The sequence below is a fragment of the Rhinatrema bivittatum genome, chromosome 10 (genome assembly GCF_901001135.1).
Source record: "Rhinatrema bivittatum chromosome 10, aRhiBiv1.1, whole genome shotgun sequence".
Lineage (NCBI taxonomy): Eukaryota > Metazoa > Chordata > Amphibia > Gymnophiona > Rhinatrematidae > Rhinatrema > Rhinatrema bivittatum.
This window is the reverse complement of record NC_042624.1, coordinates 250,000-271,862: the sequence shown is the minus strand read 5'-3', so window position 1 is coordinate 271,862 and position 21,863 is coordinate 250,000. Positions and strand designations below refer to the sequence as shown.

The window sequence follows — 21,863 nt, the reverse complement described above, 5'->3', positions numbered from 1 at the left end:
ACCCCCATCACGAACGTTACTGCTAACTTCTGTGCTGTGGGTTCTCGGCGATATGTGGGTTTGTTGTCGCAAGAGGTGACAAGCCCATCACTAACAAAGGAACCGCCTGTGTGTTTCTGACTCCAGGGGGGGCTTGGCAGCTGTTGGCCCTCCTCTATCTTTCAAGCGAGGGGCCCTCTGTTTGATGTGGAACTCTAATGGCGTCTTTGTGCACTGCCTTCAGGTCTCAATCTCTGGCCACTTACTTTACGCAGCACGGTTTGGGCGTCTTTGCTTAGCTCCGGAGATGTGATGATAAAAACTCCCAAGACAAGCAGTCCCCCAGGCAGCATTCGAGACACCTAAGGACCAGAAACAGCAAGCAAAAGGTGACCAGTGACCCTTGCTTTCTCAGGATATTCTGCAGCACAAATATGGAAAAGCTACTCAGAAAAATGGGACTAATGTCTGACAACTATTGCTCTAAAATATAAATGTTAATCTGCCTCTATTAAATAAATGCACCTTCCTGCAAGTCAATGCCAGTTGCTGACCCATAAGAACTCAAGATGTGCCATGCTGGATCAGACCAAGGTCCATCGAGAACAGCATCCTGTCTTTGACAATGGCCAATTCGGGTCACAAGTACCCGGCAGATCCCAAAAGTAGATGGCCCAATAGGCACGTGTTTCCTGTTCGTGTGAGGCACTCATTCTGTGGCTCTTGCCCTTCACAGGTGATGATACGGCGAGACGGCTACAGCAAAGGACGCAGCTGATGCCAGAGGATCAGCTCAGATCTAAAGCAAGACCCATTTCAGGCCAATGGATGTCCTTGGCCTCTCTGCTGAACCATGGGGGCCATGGGGCACATTTGTGTCTTGTCCTGGAGGCCTCCTCCCTTCCCAGCCACATTCCCATTCACAAGTCTGAGAAAGGCCCATCTACGCCGGTCTCAAAACGCCACGAGCAGTCCACTGTCACCATTCACAGCACTATAACCTCCGACAAAAAAGGTTTGGATAAGTTCTTGGAGGAGAAGTCCATTAATGGCTATTAATCAATTTTACTTAGGGAATAGCCACTGCTATTAATTGCATCAGTAGCATGGGATCTTCTTAGTGTTTGGGTAATTGCCAGGTTCTTGTGGCCTGGTTTGGTCTCTGTTGGAAACAGGATGCTGGGCTTGATGGACCCTTGATGTGACCCAGCAAGGCAATTTCTTATGTTCTTATGCGCAGGCGCTGTTGCTTTATGTACGTTTTGTACATTTCAGCCTTCTCTTTCTATGCGTTGTAATCCACTTTGTTTATCCTGTGCATTAGAAAAGTGGAATATAAATCTTTGAAATGAAATGAAAATTTAATTATAAGGGAATGCTGCCATCTGCTGGGAAAGAGGTGGGAGGAAAGCCTGTGAGGGAGAGGAACAGAGACAGAGGGAGAAGGAAACTTAAAAAAAACCCATCATTTTTTTTCCTTTATAACATTTTATCTTCACCTCTTACTTTTTTATGCTTTCCGTTGCAAGGAATGTTGGAAAGAATAATGTAAAAGGGACCGAAGGCCCTCCGGCCATTCATCTGTCGGTAGGCACAATAAATCTCCAAAACAAGGTGGCAGCTGGAAGAAAATGTGAACGTCTTCGGCAAGTTTGAAAAGCAGAGAGATCGGATTAGAACGTTCCGTGAAGTGGCTGCCAAAATCCTCCCCCGCTGCTTTCTGCGGAGGAAAAAAATCCCCCTTCCCTTTCTGCGGAGGAAATCCTCACAAGCCGTCTGAACCGCTACGTTACTAACGCCTCCCCCCACCCCAGCAACCCTACAGCGACGCAGAGACGCCCAGGGAAAACACGTAAAGCAGGCGGCAAAGGACGGCAGAAGACGGAGCTCGCGTGGTCCTCCCCCGGGCTTAGGCTGGGCCGGGCTGTGTCGGGCTGCAGGGCTGCTCCCAAACGGTGCATCCAGTTTCTTGTTCCTGCCTCCCGGGGATAAGTCCCTGTTTATGGACTTTACCTGCAGGAACTTAGGCCAGGCCCTTTCTAAAACCCAACCCTGCTGGCCCGCCATGAACACAACCTCTGGCCACAAATCCCGCAGCCTGATTGTACACGGGAGTGAAAAAAATGCTTTTCTCCAATTTGTTTTCCATCTGCTACCTGGAGTTTCACCGAGTCCTAGAACTATTTGCGAGGGTAAATGTGGGTTCCCTGTTTACCTGTTGCACCCCCACTTCTCTTCCCCACAGTTCAGCCTCTCTTCATAAGGGAGCCTTTCCATCCCCATTATCATCATTCTGCTTGCCCTTCTCTCTACCTTTGCTAATTCTACTTTATCGTTTCTGAGAAGGGACGACCAGAACTGCTCACAGCACTCAAGGGGCAGACACACCAGGGCTCAATACAGAGGCACGAGATGCTCTCTGTTGCATTCTCCTTTCCTTTCCAAACCAGTCCTAGCATTTTGTTGGCTTTTATTTTTTTTGGTTTGTTTTTATTGCTGCCTCACACTGATCTAAAGATTTCAACGTACTGTCAGCAATGACTCCAAGATCCTTTTCCTGTCTGATGACTCTAAATGTGGAAACCAGCACTGTGTATATCCATAGTTGGAATTATTTTTCCCTACAGGCATCACGTTGCCCTGTCCAAATTTAAATTTCATTTGCCTCTTAGATGCCCAAATCCCTACGTTCACAAGGTCCTTCTGCAGTTCCTTACAGTCTGCTTGTGTTTTAACTATTTTGAATATTTTTGTGACACCTGGAAATTTGACCATTTGTTACTGCCTTTTCTAGGTCATTAATGAATAAGTAAAACAATTCAGGTACAAGGACAGATCACCTTTCTCTATTGGGACTCCTGACCATTTATTCCTACTCTTTTCTTAATTTTTAACCAGTTACCAATCCACAGTAAGACGATGCCTCCTATCCCATCAAGTTTTCTGAAGAGCGTCTCATGAGGTATTTTATCAAATGCCATCTCATATATCAGTTGACTCACCTTTATCCACATGCTTATTTACTCCCTCAAATAATTCTAATGGTTTAGTAAGGCACAGCTTCCCTTAACTAAATCAATGCTGACTCTTCCCATTAAGCCAATGATCAGTCATTTTTGTTCTTAATTATAGCTTCCACTGTTATTATTTGTGATAGTTGTGGGTGGATCCTTGGGCCGGTGGCAGATGACCACGCTTCCGGAGGAAGATCCCAAAAGGGACCCCCAGTCAGGCTCAGAGTTGGGAGACAGACAAAGACTAGTTCTTTTATTAAACAGTTTTTGAGAACCACCAGAGGTGGCAGTAGTGAGCTGGAAGAGCCTGGCTGGGCTGTAGTCCCTCAAGCACTGGAACAGCGATCCCAGCATGGCTGAGCTGTAGAGAAACTGAGATAGTGAGTAGGCAGAGTATGCAGAGTTCAGGAACAGAACCTTGATGGTAACACTCACACAATAGTCTCTTGGAATAGCTCAGGAGCTGGAATGAAGTAGGCCCTCGAGGAGCGAGTACCTGGTTCCAGGGATAGCTCTGAGAGAGAGCTGATAACTCACTGGTGTTGTAGGCAGGTAAAGTCCAAGGAGGCAGAGTAGCAAGGTATACGGAGAGCGAATCCCATTTGCAGCGATATCTGGAGGCAGCTAGGTAGGAAACCCTTTGCTAACTCGATTAGTTAGCGAAATGAAAGACCTTTAAATATCCGAAGATGATGACATCATCTCAGGGCGATGCCCCTGAGGTTCGTGCCACTGCTGGTACTTGAGTCGGGGCCGCGCCGCACGCATGCCCTTAGGCCTCAGGAGAACATGGCGGAAGGCAGCGTCTAGCTGGTCCAGGAACGCCGGAAGAGGTCGGTAAGATGACGCCGCGGCAGCCAAACTTCCATCAACCCAGGAGGGAGTCGCCAAAGAGGTAAGGAGGGCGGAGTGGAGACGTCGAGCAGCAACAGTCGCAACATCCACCAAGCACAGATGTCAGGTTCACTGGTTTGTAGTTACTCAGTCACCTAGAAGCCCTTTTTGAAAATTGGCGTTACATTTGCTACCTTCCAGTCCTCAGCTATAGAGGCATATTTAAGTGATAGGTTATAGATTACCAGTAGTGGTTCTACAATTTTATATTTGAGTTCCTTTAGGACTAGGGGAACATCATCAGGTACAGGTGATTTTCTACTAATCAGTTAGTCAATTTGCTCTAATACCTCTTCCTGATTCATGCCGATTTGACTCAATGCTTCTGAGTCATCTCCCAGAAAAATAAAAACAGTTCAGGTGTGGGTATCCCCCAACATCCGCCTCAGTAAAGACTGAAGCACAGAGTAGGAAAATTGGTTCTTACCTGCTAATTTCCGTTCCTGTAATACCACAGATCAGTCCAGACAAGTGGGTTTTGCATCCCTACCAGTAGATGGAGGCAGAGAACAAAACTTTGAGGCACTGCTACATATCCAAGAGTGCCACCTACAGACCCTCAGTATTGATCTGTACCCAAGCCAAAGATTAGTCCTTAAAAATCCCATTCCAGGGCGAACAGGCAACTTGGGGTTGGAATCCCCGGAACCAGAGCCTTCTTGTACGTCCAGAAAACAAAAACATTCTGACCTCAACATATACTCAAACTGCAAAGTACACCAACTAACAGGAAATTAAGTCTTTCGGTAACGACAGAATGGTAAGAACCAAATTTCCTTTCCTGTTCATACCCAGATCAATCCAGACAAGCGGACTCCTAAAAACTGGGCAGGAACCTGAAAGGCCCGCACGAAGAACACTCTCACCAAAGGAACCCTTGTCCTGTACCCGCATATCCAAACGGTAATGCCTGGTGAAAGAATAAAGTGAGACCACACCGTAGCCCTACAAACCTCCTGAGGAGACAACAATTGACACTCTGCCCAGGAGGCCACCTGCGCTCTCATAGAATGCGACCCTTACAAATATAAGCGGAGCAAATGGACTCCTTTAGCCAACGAGAAGTCGCGATTTTAGAGGCCTTATCCCCTTTCTTTGCATCACCGAACAACACAAAAAGGTGATCTGATCACCGAAAACTATTAGTAACTTTCAGAAACCGCAACAGAATTCAAAAGATGAAGTTATCTATCCTGAGGGGAATCCTTAGACCACTCCAGAAGACTGGAAGATCCACCTTCTGATTAACATGAAAAACACCACCACCTTTGGTAAGAAAGAGGGGACCGTTTGCAATGAAACTACGTCATTAGAGATACGCAAAAAAAGGATCCCTGCAAGACAGCGCCTGTAATCCCAAAATCCGCTTGGCCGAACATATGGCTACCAGACACACTGTCTTCAAAGTCAGGTCCTTCAAAGTCGCACTTCTTAAAGGCTCAAAAAGGAGCATCACAGAGCCCTTGCAGAACTAAACTAAGGTTCCAATCCGGGCATAACTTCCAAACCAGAGGGCACAAATGCCTAACCTTCTTCAAGAATCAAGCCACCTCAGGATGGGAAGCCAAAAACCTCCCCCACAACCTGCCCCTAAGGGAACCCAAGGCGGTCACCTGAACGTGGAGCAAACTATAGGCCAGGCTAAGATAGGAGGAATATCCACAGCTAGGGGATCCAATCGCCGTTGCAGACACCCTGACTTAGAAAATCCTCTAGACCCTGACATACGCCAGGGACGTAGAGGACCTCTGAGCTTGGAGGAGCATGGAAATAAGCAGATCCAGCCTGTCAGGGAAACCGCTGCCTCTCAAAGCCAAGCCACGAGACAGAAGTGATCCTCCCGATCCGAAAATACGGGACCCTGCCGAAGCAAGCCTGGCAGGTGGGTTAACTTGAGGGGTCCCTCAACTGCGAGATGTACCAGATCTGTTAAACATGGTGGCCATGGCCATTCCAGAGCCACTAGCACCACCGTCCATGGAGGAGACTTTATGCGTCGCAGAATTGGACCGACAAGTGGCCAGGAAAGGAACAGCATTCAGACCCACTGTGCCAACCTCTCTTCTGCGTCTGAAAACCCTCGCTGTCTTTGCGTTCGCACGTGTCACGATGAGATCCAGCTGGAAAATGCCCCACTAGGCGATTCCCAGCTTCCCGGGATAGCTCCCATTTCCTTGGATCCATTTGCTGTCTGCTGAGGAAATCTGCTTGCACATTGTCTGCAGACGTGAGAAGTTGCTAATCCCTCGAGATGGCTTTCTGCCCAAACAAACAACTGTTGAGCTTCCAGAGCCACTGTGTGACTCCTCATCCCTCCTTGTTGATTAATGTATGCCAGTGTTATCACATTGTCTGAGAACATGTGAACCATCCACCTGGACAAGAGAGCCTTCTGCAATGGACTCATGTGTGCGAAGGCCCAGGGAACCAAATCCAACATGGAAGCCATGGACCCTAGGACCTGCAAATAGTCCTAAACCATTGGCACCAACAGATGAAGCAGACGCGTTATCTGTGTCTGTAATTCAGACAACCTGATAAAGATCAGGAACACCCTTCCCTCAAATCCTTCAATAACTGGGTCAGCACTAAGTGACTATTCGCCACATTTATTACCCAATCCAGCAACTGCAAGGTGTTCATAACTCGCTGGAGCGAATGAACGCTCTCCCCCTGTGTCTTCGTTTGAATAAGCCAATCGTCCAGATATGGTTGTACCAAAATCCCTTCATGCCAAAAGGCTGCCACCACCACCACCATCACTTTTGTGAAGGTTCTTCACTTTTGTGAAGGTTCCCTTTGACATGGCCATGTCAAAGGGAAGAGCCCAGAACCGGAAATGCTGTCCCAGCACCATGACCCGAAGAAACTTCTGATGGTCCTTCTGATGGAAATATGGAGATACGCCTCTGTCGGTGGACATTCAGAGAAACACTACATGGCGAAGACGTCTCCCATCACCTCCAGAACCCCTTGACCTGTCAAGATCTTGGACCATTCCTCATAAGAAGAAAATCAATCTCCCTCTGATGGTCTCCACGGAGAAGGGAACCAGACTGGCCTCATTGCGACGTTTCATTTCCTCCAGCCCCTTGACCGGAGTTATCGCAGCCAGGCCTTTGTGCCCTCTGAAAGGACTGCTGCCGTCCCGAGTCTTGCAAGGAAAAAAAAAGCATTCCTGTGGGGACAACATCTCCTTGCATCTCTGACACGAGAGCGAGATGGAAAACTTCTCGTCAGTCTTCCTATCCTCCGGCATCTACGGAGCTGCGACTTGGGCCCCTCTGAGCTGTCACCGCAGAACTCATATTCCTGGCGAAGGCCTACGAAACCATCAGAGCATCTGCCACCTAGGCTGCCCTGCTTTCCAAGTGGGTTGCATGCCTAGAATCAGCTGAAGAAACTGCATCCTTCTCCTGCACCCCGGAAAGGCAGGCTGGTTGCATCTAGCTACTGCAAATAGCTGCTGGAAGACTCAAGAACACAAGTTCGAACATCTTCAATTTTTGGTCAAACAAACACATCATCAATGTATCGTTTCCATACAATTGTCTGATTCTGAAAAGGATGATGGGTCAAATATTGTTCCTCGAAGTGATCCATGTATAAATTGGCCAGGTCTGGAGCCATGGTTGCCCCCATGGCAGTGCCACAGATCTGCTGGTAAAATTTCTATTGTCTCATCTTGAGGGATGGAAGTATATAATGCCTCCACGTTGATATTCAACTGTTGATGATGTGTTTGCTCTTTGGAAAGGGGACAATGAAAGTTTTAAACTTTTCCTCGATTGGTTAAACACGTGCAACCCTTATTTAAGATTTTCTGCAGAGATTCAATGCACTTCGATTTCCTTTTTGGATATTCAGATTACTATGGGTAGGATCAAGTTTCATCACTTCCATTTTTCGAAAATCAATCTGTTTGAATACATATCTGCATTTTGAGAGTGCTCACCCGCGGACTTTCAAATCTAATCTCCCTGTCAGTCAGTTTATTCAGACGTCTTTGTACCACCCTTGCTGACTTTGAAATACAAGCGAAGAATTTGTCTGCACGTTTTTTACAACGAGGATACCCACGCTCCTGCATGCGGAAAGCTTATTTACGAGCAAAATTTGCTCATCGGGAATGGCTCTTTCACTCTCGTCCCACCGAAGATTCTTCTGCCTATACAAGTATTCTTCCATTTTCCTCGGAAGCCCATGTGATTCGTCAATCCATTCTTAAAAACTGGCATGTTTTGCAATTGCAAGAGATTTTTCAATCTTCTCCACGGATTACTTTCTCCAGAGCTCCTAATTTAAAAAACCTATTGCTTCACTCTGATTCTTCCAGCTTCTCAACTGAGGACAATGTTTTAATGGGATCTCATCATCCCTGTAACAACTGTTCTGTGTGTACATCTTCAATGACAGTAACTAACAAAATTGTTCTAAAAACAGGTTACACAATTTTCCTGAAATACATAACATCATGCTTGTCCACAATGGTCATCTACCTCATTCGTTGCCCTTGTGACTTGGTGAACATCGGAAAGACAAAGCGGGTATTGAAGACCCGAATGATTGAACATCGATCCAACATTAAGAATTCGCGTGTCGATGAATCTTTGGTAGCACATTGTACTGTATGCGAACACCATTTTAAGGATCGTGAACTACAGCTTTTGCGATCTGAACAAAGATGGATTTATAGACTTGGCACTATCAGTCCTAAGGGTCTTAATACAGATCTTGATTTACATGTGTTTCTATGATGCAGTTTCCAATAGAAAATGATTGTTTCAAGATCTTGACAGCAAATGATTGACATACGATTTGCATTCCAGTGACATCATTGTGTGACATCACAACGTGAGTATATAACGAGACGTTTTACGTTAGCCTCGTTTCCTCTCCTCCATGAAGAAGGCAGCAGAGACTTTGGGCCCATTTTGAAACGGTAGCCTCTGGTATTAAGATAGTATTTTTTCCAATTTTTGATTTATAACATCTTATTAAGTGCATTGTTTCTAATATCTGCAGGCAAAGACTCTTGTGATAACATCTTCATATGCCCCTGAGGAAGCGGTTACCGTGAAACACCGGCCATGTAGGGCTGTGTTTACCATTTTGACAAAGAGACTACTGGCTATATTCCTCTTATGGACGAGAGTTGATGGTTTATTACAATTTTAATGAAAAGATAAAAATATACAAAAACATTTTTTTTTGAAGTAAATAAAATTTTTGACAATGATGGTGAATGATTGAAAAGACCGGCTGGGTTTTCTTTGCTATAAACTACAAACGACAGGCTTGCTGACAACATCATTTAGGCTTTTCTTTACATGTATATTTTTGGTTCCCCTTTTATTGTTTAGGTAATTTAAATCTCCCATTATTATTGCACTGCCAAATTGGTTTGCTTCCCCATATAGTCCTTGGCATGGGAAAAACAAAATGCACGTAGAGGCGCGCAGAAACCCGCAGCAGCTTCAGCGCACCTTATTACATTGGCCCTTTTTTCTTGTCTTATCCTCCCCCGAGCACTCCTATTACCCTGTCCCCGGTCATCTAATGGCCCATCAGACTCCCTCGCAGGTTTTTTGTTTTCCCTGTACTTGAAAAGGTTTTTTATCATCACTAGTTCTGACACTCTAGCACGTTTCTCGGGACCTGCTTTATTAGTGTTTTATCTGCCTTTCTATTTTCCTCATTAGGCCCTGCTTTCCATTTTTTAAAAGAAGCTTTTCTGGCTTTGATAAGACTCTTTCACAGCACCATTTAGCCATGCTGGCAGGTGCGTACACACGCAAACACATACATACATACGCTTCCCACACACCTCCAGTCACTACGCTACACACATACACCCCAGCCCCCTCCCCATGCATACCTACCGCCATCCACACACACACACACTCCCTTTCACACACCTCCACCCACATCTCTCACACACACACAATCACACACATTTCTCACATATCCCTCTGCAGATTATACACCCACACAAACCCAACTCACACCCTCCCAACACACCCACTACCACCACTCACCCTACAAACCAATTTTCACAACCCTCACACACTGCCCATACATCTCCCCATCACCAAACCTCCTATCCCTACAACACATACACAAACCCTTCCCACATATTCCCATCCATACAACACCCCGACAAACACACCCTCCAAAACCCTACAGCCCCCTACACACTTACAAACACTCCCACTCCCCCCACAATTCTCCCACACATCCACTCCACATCACACACACACCCATCTGCTTCCAGCATACCCACATTCCTCCACAGAGACAGGGAAAATAAATGACACCATTTCTCAATTCACCCCCCAACACACCCTTGTCTAAATTACACCTCCCAAATCAACAGCCATATCCCCCTTCCTCACAAACTCCCTTATATACGTAACCGCCCCACATACAAGTATATCCATCAGCTTCCCACATATACACACACCCATACCTCTCCAAACACCTCATGCACACAACCCCCCCCCCCCCCACAAACTCACTCCCTCATAGCCACGTCCTACCCCAAAACAACACACCCCACCCCTCTCAGCCATATAACCCTCACCGAAAACTACACGCTCTTCCCACGCCCCCAATACCTCCCCAAAATACACAGTCCTATACCCCCACACATGGGCACCCTCCCTTTCTAGAACATTCTCGGAGCCACACCTCTGCACGCTTTCACTACTTATCCGCTCTCAATGGAAAGCTTTCTGAAATAAAACCTGCCAAAACATGTGCCATCATCTTTATAATTTTTCTATGCCGTCATTCAGTAATAAACCGTCACAATGGTTTACATGTGGGCACGTATAGTAAATTGTACGTGTATCCGTTCCTGTTATTGGTAATGGAGGTGCCTTTTCAGCTCGGGAACATAGTTTCATAATAATGGCTAATTGTTCAATGCTGTCTAATCTGTCCTTTAACTACAATGAAAACTCTGTTAGATTATGCATTTAAGTTAAAAGGTGCAATAAACAAACCGAAACATCCATACATATAATGTGCTGTGTGCTGTATGAAGATTTTGTGTGTACAGAGCCCTTAGCCACAGACCTTTCCATCCTGAAAGATGCGAGGCTGGGTTACTTAAGTGAGATACAAGCGAGTCGCTCGCTCTGCTGCAATCCAAGCAAAACAAAAGGTGCAGTGAGGCACCGCGAGCGAGCCTCACCTGGTTGGCGTGTTCGGCAGCCCATTCCTCGTCAACGTCACTCAGTCTTGGGTGAAGAGCTCTGCCTCTGGAGCTCTCGCTCTGCTCTTCCTTGAAAGGCGTCCGAACGGCCAGCACAATGTAGTCCCGTTGTGAGGAGCACTACAAAGAGCAAGCAAGTCTGCTAAAACTTCACAAAGAAGAAAACCAGCGAGGAAAAAGGCGTAGGCATCGTAGGATGGGCGTCCTAAAAAAGCCTGGGGTTCTACCTAGGATGGAGGGCGATGCCTTCAATGAGGCCTGACAGAAATACAATATTAAATGAGGGAGGATTTCCTTTTCCTATAAAGGTAGCCATTCAACCTTTGGCTTGCCGTTTTGACAACTGCATTTTATTTAGTATGTTTTAATACTCTGTTAATTGCCTTGTGCTCTGAGCGTTTCTCATTGCCTCGAGCAATGCAAATTGAGAATGAGATTAAAAATGAAGGCAATGCTTCTGACTCATTTGCCATCATATTCGAAGAGGCCCATATTCAGGCACAATCCGGATAGCAAAGTTAACCAGATAAACATATCCGGCTCAAATAGTGCAGACGGCAAACTTTAGGACAGCTATTTGGCTCGATTAGACTTGAGTCGGCTAACTCTGAATATCAACTCCTCCCAGATCCGCCCCCAGAACGCCCCTAACTTATTCAGCTAAATTCTAGCCTCTGGACTTATTAGGGAGCTAGAATGTAGCTGGATGTCTGTCCAAATATTTTAAGAATTAGCTCATCAAAATCATGCATTTCAAAATGCATCCGCTGTAGTAAATTGATGCAGCGAGCCAGTAAAAGATGCAAAGGACCTTGTGCTCTGGATGCCACCTCCCAACACGCCTTTTATTTTCATTTCCTATCACGATTAAAAGCAGTAGTGTGATCCTTAAACCTCCTGTTTCCTATGGACAGAAATGGCGGGGAAAGCTTTAAAAAAATACAAAGACAAGGAAAAACTGAAGGCTGGTGAATCTAAGATGGCTGACAGGAAAGACAACACAGAGCCACGCACCTCAGATGACAACACGATCGCTGATTTGTGGTTGCATTAGGCAGTAAGTTTGAGAACATGGCTACTTACATTGGAGAAGTCAAAAATACAACTGCTGATGCTGGAAAGCACACAGATGATATTGTAACACATATTTCTTCATTGGAGAATGAACACAAGGCCTTGAAAGAGAAGGTGACCGACTTGGGGAAAACTTCGACAGCGCAGGCATATAAACCAGAAGACCTGGAAAATCACTCTAGGCACAATAATTTGCGATTTGTGGGACTATGAGACTGTCAATGATAGTGATTTGGCTCAGCTCTTAGAAAACTAGTTAGTAGAGTGGGGGGTGGAAAAGGCTTTACTGTATTGGTGCTAAGAATGCAAACACTACACATGGCCTAACTCATGCTGCAAACTTTCTGACATCAAAAGCCTATCGTAAGCTTAAGGAAATCAAGTATCAAGGTAACAGTGTGTTGATCTTTCAAGATTTTTCAAACCAAGTTACAAATAAACAGACAGCGTTTGCTCCGCTCTGCTCAGAACTGAAAACGCATAATGCTTGGTTTGCTTTATTATACGATCTGGCTTGATGGGAAAGTACAAATACTGGACACGATTCGGAAGCAAAAAGAATTGCAACATGAGACATGAACATTTGCTAATTTCAAACTGCTCTGAGACATGAAGGAAACTGCTTGTTGCTACAACAATCATTTGCCAGGATCTTGAATAGTGATGCTTTGTTATTTCTCTGGATCTCTCTTTTGGTCCACTTGGCAAATACAATAGAAGAAAGTGCAACATCTAGTTTGTGCATCGTACAGCGATCTGGATGATTATCAGCGATGGGTTCTGAAGGCAATATGAGACTTGCATTGTTTTTCTCCTTCGTGGCACGTTGAATGATGTCAGAATTTTGCTGCTTCAAAAGTTTCATTTTGATATAATGGTCTCTGAACTTTTAAGGGAAAGAGATGACTGCAAGCTTTATTTTTGTGATATTTCAGTGAAAATGAATATTACGTGACAAAACTTGATTAGGGATGGCACCTGCACACATTAGCTGTGCTATCTAGTCCCTATCAAGGGTTGTGTATTTGGAGACTCATTTTGCTTTCCGTTTTATAGTTTTGGTTGTTAGTTTGCGGAGGTTAATGAGAAAGAACTGGGGGGAGAGGTCGGGCTGGGTGAAGGGAGAAAGTGGTAATGGGTCCTCATCCTGCATGGTCTTCTCTTGAGGATATGGTATACGAGAAGGCTGCTGCTCAGTTTGGGACCCAACAGACCTTCAAGAGTTGGTTCCGATCTTTTTCAATTTTGGTACAGTGCGAATAACTGAGATGGAGAACTGACCTAGACAGGTTACTTGGAATATTGCGGGGCTTGGGACCATTATAGAGAGAGAAAACGATGTAGACATCTGCAAAGGTTGAACTGTAATATTGCTTTCTTGCAAGAGATGTACTTAACTGATAGGGAACATTTGAAAGTAAAACGGAAGTGGGCTCTCAAGTTCTTTATGCATGAGGCACACCTAAAAGCCATGGAGCACAGAAATGTACATTTCACATTGGAAACATTTAGAATGGATACAAAAGGCAGATCAATATTATTACTAGGTAGTTTCTTTGGTAAATCAGCAATACTGATATTTGCTTAGGAAGATAACCATGGTTTTTCCACAGTCTTGGCAACGTAGACTTCAGCATTAGGGGATTACCACATTATATTGCTGGGGGGGGGGGGGATCTAAATTGTGCTGCAGATCTGGAGTTAGATTCTAGGCCAATCCTTAAATATCCATAAAGGGGTTATTTCTGTGTGTGGCAGTTTGGCGTTAGTTGATACATGGAGGGTACTTAATCCAATTATGAAAGCTTTTACCCATTCAACTAGAGCAGAATCCCTTTTCAGTAGGTTCAGCGGGGCTACGACTGAGGCGCTTGTGATATCAGACCACTGTCTAGTATCCTGTCTATTTCAAAATGGCTATGAGATGGCTAACGAATGCCTCTGTGGCTCCAAGATAAAGAATTTCAGGAATTGTTTTTTTACTTTATTGAAACTGACAGCCCAAAGCCCAAAGTTGTTCAATAAGAAGGGCAAGGCGGAGAAGGAGTAGATAAATGAGAGGGGAAGAGAGACAAAACCAAGGCCTTCCAGAAGCCCTTTGGCCATCAGCAGCTCAACAGAGGAAGCGAGCAAGGCTATCACCTCTGGATCCCCCGGTACCTTATCCTCATCAGTCCTTCCATGCTATGAAGAAATTGGGACTCTTGCTCAAATGAGGGAGGCAAAAACTAGTCTCTCACTTCAACAGCCTGGAAGTTTCCATGCATAGCTTAACAGACTCAAGGCCACAGCACCAGATGCTTGCCCATCATCTAGAGATAGAGAACAAACCAAGCTTTGAAACTTCCCCACACAGGCAGGCTGGTGGGCAGACAAAGTGACAGACATAGAAGTGTGCAAGAAATTGGGTGACATAAAATGGCCCAGGACCCAGCGTAACAGCCAGAAAACCACGCTGTATCAGGCCGATGCAATATCGGCGCACGTTAATCCGGCGCTCACGACTGAGCGCCGATCCACCTCTCCCGGGCACGCGATTTAATATTTAAATGGGCCGCTGCGGTAGAAAGGAGGCACTAGGGAAAATACTGCGTCCCTAGCGCCTCCTTGGCATCGGGTGCCCAGGAGAGGTGGCTGTCGGTGGGTTAGGAAAATGGACGCTCAATTCTACTTGTTAACTGAGCGTCCGTTTTCCTAACCTGACCAACGTCGCACTTTTTTTTTTATTCTGCTCTCCTTTTTCAGGGTCCTCTGACTTACAGCGCCACGATATTAAGTCAGAGGAACTACAGAGAAGCAGTATTTTCTGCTTTTCTGTGCATTTTTGGGGCTCCTGAAGAATTAACGCCCGCTCCGGAGCAGGCGTTAATTCTTGAGAGTAGAAATGAGCGCGACAGGCGCACATTTTTTTTTTTTTTGCATCGGGGGCAATAGCCTGAGGTAGTCGCCTCATCAACATGAATTTACACGTGATGAGTGCTTTTAGCTTCGCGCTTGTTTGGACGCGCTCATCCCTTTATTGCATGGGGGGGGGGGTTTGGATGCGCGTCCAAGTGCTGAAAAAGTTGGGCGCTCAGCCGAGCGCACTGCATCGCATCGGCCTGTATGTGCCTAGAACGCGTTGACACTTCAGCCCATCGTCTACATTCACACACAAACACCCACGTATGCAACGCGTCCTCGCCACACACTGGGACTGCCCTCTCCGGTGGCAGCACCAATCCATGAAAGCTCCTGGGGCACCAGGCGCTCACGTTTTATGGCGCACGGCGGTCCCTGGAGAGGAACCGCCAACTCAGCCACACTGAGACTCTGCCGACCTCATTTCTCCACCAGAAAATACCAGTTACGGTAATCTCAACGCGAAAGAACTGCTTGCAAAATCTTAGAGGCTTTCTTGTTTAAGTGGATTAATTGTAATGTGGTGGACCTGAAGCCTATTGGGCACACTGGCTCGGACAGTCTCAGCTCAGGCCCACCCCATTTTCTCTCCTGCTGCAAAGGAAAACGTGCAATTAACCCTGCGACCCTTTCTAGAAGTACCTTTTAGCTCTTAAATAACCAAATCCCCTCTCCCGTCTCCTGCGGCTGGATGCACCTACCTGTCCTATTAGCAGCCCAGTAACACAAGCCTTCTCCCTAGTGATCAGATTGGAAAGGTACTGTCCTACAGCTTCCTCCACAAAGTAGCTTCTCCCCATATCTGCACCGCCAGCAGTCGGGAACGCGGAGAATCGTAGCCTGCAAAATAGAAACATTTTACATTGCAGACTTTTACGTCTTTATATTTCTTGTAGTAAAAGATGCAGAAACTTGGCCAAGACACAAACACATCCTAGTAAGTGTATAAGAATGAGAAGACATTACGCAACGCCACGAGAGACACGTACCAGGCTTACTATTTATTTTATTAAAAAATTTCTTCTCTACTGCTTTTAGCAATCAAAGCGGTTCAAAATATAACATTCATAAAATAATGAACAGAAAACAACAAATAAATGAAATTAGTAAATATAAAATGCATCAATATAAACACAAAACACCAACATAGGACAATACTTAAAAAAGTATACTGCATGAGGCAAAATTATGCAAAGCTCTCAGACTGCAACACTCAATTACGTTCCTGTAGGCGGCTCACTAAATGCCTGCTGGAAAAAGGTTTTGAGCCCATTTTTTAAAAATTTGGGGTCTATCTACCACTGTGTGCTAACATGAATGCATTTTAGTGTGTCAGATTTGCATTACTGTTAACATAGATGTAACATGGCCTAAGGACTCAAAAAGATATATTTAAATGGCCTAATTTGTTACAAAAATGTGCTAATCACCTCACTTAAAATTAATGCAGGTTGGCATTTATTTATTTAAAATATTTATATTCCACCTATAATGGTGCATGCTAAGTGGAGCACAAATTTACATTAAAACAAAAACATAAAAGAACAATAAAATAATAGCATTAGCTCTTAAACAATACAGTAAAATCAAGCCAAAATAACCAAAAATACTTCCTGGAATAAGATCAGTTCTAGGTCTTGATCTCTTCAGAAAGAGATTTCCACAAGTTAGGACCAATTACCGAGACAGCCTGACTGCAAACCTCTTGAAGATGGGCATCATTCGCGCTAGGTGACACAGGGAGGTGCTGCGATGCGGATCAGGGGGACCGAACAGGAAAGGAAAATCGGTTCTTACCTGCTAACGTTCGTTCCTGTAGTACCTCAGATCAGTCCAGACTCCTGGGTTTTGCCTCCCTACCAGCAGATGGAGACAAAGTTTCATTGACACTGCCAACTAGCCTCATGTGCCACCTGCAGCTCCTCAGTATTGACCTGTAACAAAGACTAAGATAATAACTTATTCATTTGAAACAGTCTGCATTATAGAAAACCAGAAAATGGACTGAGCAGACGACTCTCCCCCTCCAAAGATCAGGCGGGTTCTGGACTGATCTGTGGTACTATAGGAATGAAAATTAGCAGGTGAGAACCAATTTTCCTTTCCCTGCACTACCCAGATCAGTCCAGACTCCTGGGATGTACGAAAGCTCCCCTAGTTAGGGTGGGACCTGGAGAGTCCCGCTCGCAAAACACTCTCGCCAAAGGATCGAGAACCTGTATCTCCCACATCCAGACGACAGTGTCTTGCACTTGGAAGTCGAGCGCACCGTTTAGCCCCTGTTTGGCTGCGCATTTTTTGACGCGCTATTACCCCTTATACTGAAAGGGGTAACAGCGTGTGGAAAATGCACGGCCAACCCCCCTGAAACTAATGGCGCTCATCACATGCAAATGCATGTTGATGAGACTATTAGTTAGTCACCCAAAATACAGAAAGTAAAATGTGTGGCAAAACCACACATTTTACTCTCAGAAATTAACGCCTGCCAGAGGCAGGCGTTAATTTCAGATGGCACTGGGCAAGTGCGATTTTAAGTCGGAGGCCCCAAAAATTTAAAAAAAAATAAAAAATCTGCCCACGGGTTGGAAAACGGTTGCTCAATTTTGCCGGCGTCTGCTTTCCGAACCCGTGGCTGTCAGCGGGGTCGTCAACCGACGCCAGTAAAATTAGGCGTCGGCTGTCAGACCTGCTGCCAGCTGCCGCCTCCTCATTATCACGGGCCCTAATTTAAATAAAGAATCCCGCGCCCAGAAGAGGAGCCTGGGCGCGCGTCGGGAGAGCGGGCGCTGGCCGCGGAGTGCCGGCTCTCCCGCGGAGTTTACTGACTCGGCCTGTCTGGTAGTTGAGCACATACACACGATGACTGAAGGCTTTGCTCCTTTCAGTGTGCTGTGTATTTCCCGCACTGCTAATGCATTCAATAAAACTGGCACACTGACCGGTGTTAATGGCTGATTTTAACCCTTTAGTACACAGACCCCCTAGGTTACATGCGCTGCAAGTGTGTTCCTACCACCGATGTGCTGCCAATTCCTGATCAAGGGGCTTCCTCCAGATCCAGCCCACACGGTCAGATGTCCTTTTCCAGCATTAAATATTTTAAAGAAGGGCTGCCAGGAGCTATTCCCAGTGCACCACAAGTTCCAAAAAAAATCAAGTCCCAGCATTTCCCTAATTCTCTCAAAGTTCTTCTTGTTACTGTGATTCTCTGTTGCCAGAGGATGCAGTCAAGGGTAATAGTGTAGCTGGATTTATTTATGAATATTTGATGTTCCGCCTTGTAACGAAAAAATGACCTCAAGGTGGATTACAATGAAACTTAATGGGTCACTTATAGCCGGGAGATTGTGACCCGGAGTACATCAAGCTGCCTGGCATTTGGTTAAACAGATGCAGGCTGTGACATCAGGGAACATGGGAAGCAGTGCAGAGGGCAGAGTTGTTTCTTTATTCCTTGATCCATCGCACAGGTTTCCAGAGGACAGGTCCATTAACTATTACTAGCCAGACCGACGTGGGGGGTTTGCCGCCCCTTCCTTACAGGACAGAGGGCCCGAGAATGGATCTCACTATCAGGACCTCTAAAAAAAGCTGCACAGAGAAATAATAATCCTCCCGCCGCCGCGAGTGCGCTGGGCCGGGCTGGCGTCGGTTTGGAACGCGGGCTGGAATGCACGTTTGGAGCAGGTCGGGGAGGCGCCTGCACAGAGAAATAATAATCCTCCCGCCGCCGCGACTGCGCTGGCCCGGGCTGGCGTCGGTTGGGAACGCGGGCTGGAATGCACGTTTGGAGCAGGCCGGGGAGGCGCCTGCACAGAGAAATAATAATCCTCCCGCCGCTGCGAGTGCGCTGGGCCGGGCTGGCGTCGGTTTGGAACGCGGGCTGGAATGCACGTTTGGAGCAGGCCGGGGAGGCGCCTGCACAGAGAAATAATAATCCTCCCGCCGCTGCGAGTGCGCTGGGCCGGGCTGGCGTCGGTTTGGAACGCGGGCTGGAATGCACGTTTGGAGCAGGCCGGGGAGGGCGCCTGCATAGAGAAATAATAATCCTCCCGCCGCCGCGAGTGCGCTGGGCCGGGCTGGCGTCGGTTTGGAACGCGGGCTGGAATGCACGTTTGGAGCAGGCCGCGGAGGCGCCTGCACAGAGAAATAATAATCCTCCCGCCGCTGCGAGTGCGCTGGGCCGGGCTGGCGTCGGTTTGGAACGCGGGCTGGAATGCACGTTTGGAGCAGGCCGGGGAGGCGCCTGCACAGAGAAATAATAATCCTCCCGCCCGCCTGCGAGTGCGCTGGGCCGGGCTGGCGTCGGTTTGGAACGCAGGCTGGAATGCACGTTTGGAGCAGGCCGGGGAGGCGCCTGCACAGAGAAATAATAATCCTCCCGCCGCCGCGAGTGCGCTGGGCCGGGCTGGCGTCGGTTTGGAACGCAGGCTGGAATGCACGTTTGGAGCAGGCCGGGGAGGCGCCTGCACAGAGAAATAATAATCCTCCCGCCGCCGCGAGTGCGCTGGGCCGGGCTGGCGTCGGTTTGGAACGCAGGCTGGAATGCACGTTTGGAGCAGGCCGGGGAGGCGCCTGCATAGAGAAATAATAATCCTCCCGCCGCCGCGACTGCGCTGGGCCGGGCTGGCGTCGGTTTGGAACGCAGGGCTGGAATGCACGTTTGGAGCAGGCCGGGGAGGCGCCTGCACAGAGAAATAATAATCCTCCCGCCGCCGCGAGTGCGCTGGGCCGGGCTGGCGTCGGTTTGGAACGCAGGCTGGAATGCACGTTTGGAGCAGGCCGGGGAGGAGCCTGCACAGAGAAATAATAATCCTCCCGCCGCCGCGAGTGCGCTGGGCCGGGCTGGCTGTCGGTTTGGAACGCAGGCTGGAATGCACGTTTGGAGCAGGCCGGGGAGGAGCCTGCACAGAGAAATAATAATCCTCCCGCCGCCGCGAGTGCGCTGGGCCGGGCTGGTGTCGGTTTGGAACGCGGGCTGGAATGCACGTTTGGAGCAGGCCGGGGAGGCGCCTGCACAGAGAAATAATAATCCTCCCGCCGCCGCGAGTGCGCTGGGCCGGGCTGGTGTCGGTTTGGAACGCAGGCTGGAATGCACGTTTGGAGCAGGCCGGGGAGGAGCCTGCACAGAGAAATAATAATCCTCCCGCCGCCGCCGTGAGTGCGCTGGGCCGGGCTGGCGTCGGTTTGGAACGCGGGCTGGAATGCACGTTTGGAGCAGGCCGGGGAGGCGCCTGCATAGAGAAATAATAATCCTCCCGCCGCCGCGAGTGCGCTGGGCCGGGCTGGCGTCGGTTTGGAACGCAGGCTGGAATGCACGTTTGGAGCAGGCCGGGGAGGCGCCTGCATAGAGAAATAATAATCCTCCCGCCGCCGCGAGTGCGCTGGGCCGGGCTGGCGTCGGTTTGGAACGCGGGCTGGAATGCACGTTTGGAGCAGGCCAGGGAGGCGCCTGCACAGAGAAATAATAATCCTCCCGCCGCCGCGACTGCGCTGGGCCGGGCTGGCGTCGGTTTGGAACGCGGGCTGGAATGCACGTTTGGAGCAGGCCGGGGAGGCGCCTGCATAGAGAAATAATAATCCTCCCGCCGCCGCGAGTGTGCTGGGCCGGGCTGGCGTCGGTTTGGAACGCGGGCTGGAATGCACGTTTGGAGCAGGCCGGGGAGGCGCCTGCACAGAGAAATAATAATCCTCCCGCCCCCGAGAGTGCGCTGGGCCGGGCTGGTGTCGGTTGGGAACGCGGGCTGGAATGCACGTTTGGAGCAGGCCGGGGAGGCGCCTGCACAGAGAAATAATAATCCTCCCGCCCCCGAGAGTGCGCTGGGCCGGGCTGGTGTCGGTTTGGAACGCGGGCTGGAATGCACGTTTGGAGCAGGCCGGGGAGGAGCCTGCACAGAGAAATAATAATCCTCCCGCCCCCGAGAGTGCGCTGGGCCGGGCTGGCGTCGGTTTGGAACGCGGGCTGGAATGCACGTTTGGAGCAGGCCGGGGAGGCGCCTGCATAGAGAAATAATAATCCTCCCGCCGCCGCGAGTGCGCTGGCCCGGGCTGGCGTCGGTTTGGAACGCGGGCTGGAATGCACGTTTGGAGCAGGCCGGGGAGGAGCCTGCATAGAGAAATAATAATCCTCCCGCCGCCGCGAGTGCGCTGGGCCGGGCTGGCGTCGGTTTGGAACGCAGGCTGGAATGCACGTTTGGAGCAGGCCGGGGAGGTGCCTGCACAGAGAAATAATAATCCTCCCGCCGCCGCGAGTGCGCTGGCCCGGGCTGGCGTCGGTTTGGAACGCAGGCTGGAATGCACGTTTGGAGCAGGCCGGGGAGGCGCCTGCACAGAGAAATAATAATCCTCCCGCCGCCGCGAGTGCGCTGGGCCGGGCTGGCGTCGGTTTGGAACGCAGGCTGGAATGCACGTTTGGAGCAGGCCGCGGAGGCGCCTGCACAGAGAAATAATAATCCTCCCGCCCCCGAGAGTGCGCTGGGCCGGGCTGGTGTCGGTTGGGAACGCAGGCTGGAATGCACGTTTGGAGCAGGCCGGGGAGGAGCCTGCACAGAGAAATAATAATCCTCCCGCCCCCGAGAGTGCGCTGGGCCGGGCTGGCGTCGGTTTGGAACGCAGGCTGGAATGCACGTTTGGAGCAGGCCGGGGAGGCGCCTGCACAGAGAAATAATAATCCTCCCGCCGCCGCGAGTGTGCTGGGCCGGGCTGGCGTCGGTTTGGAACGCGGGCTGGAATGCACGTTTGGAGCAGGCCGGGGAGGCGCCTGCACAGAGAAATAATAA

The 21,863-nt window shown here is 48.5% G+C and overlaps 1 protein-coding gene across 2 annotated transcripts in view; it reads right to left on the bottom strand.

The window, feature by feature from the left end:
- ODR4 (odr-4 GPCR localization factor homolog) overlaps window positions 1–21,863 on the bottom strand; it is a 211,564-nt gene that overhangs the window by 171,677 nt on the left and 18,024 nt on the right. For both annotated transcript variants that reach the window (XM_029618805.1, XM_029618806.1), the window contains exons 2-4: window positions 15,783–15,921; window positions 11,086–11,226; window positions 246–341 (exon numbers count right to left, since the gene is read on the bottom strand). In XM_029618805.1, coding sequence (XP_029474665.1) covers window positions 246–341; window positions 11,086–11,226; window positions 15,783–15,921 — 376 coding nt within the window. The remainder of the gene's footprint in view (window positions 1–245; window positions 342–11,085; window positions 11,227–15,782; window positions 15,922–21,863) is intronic.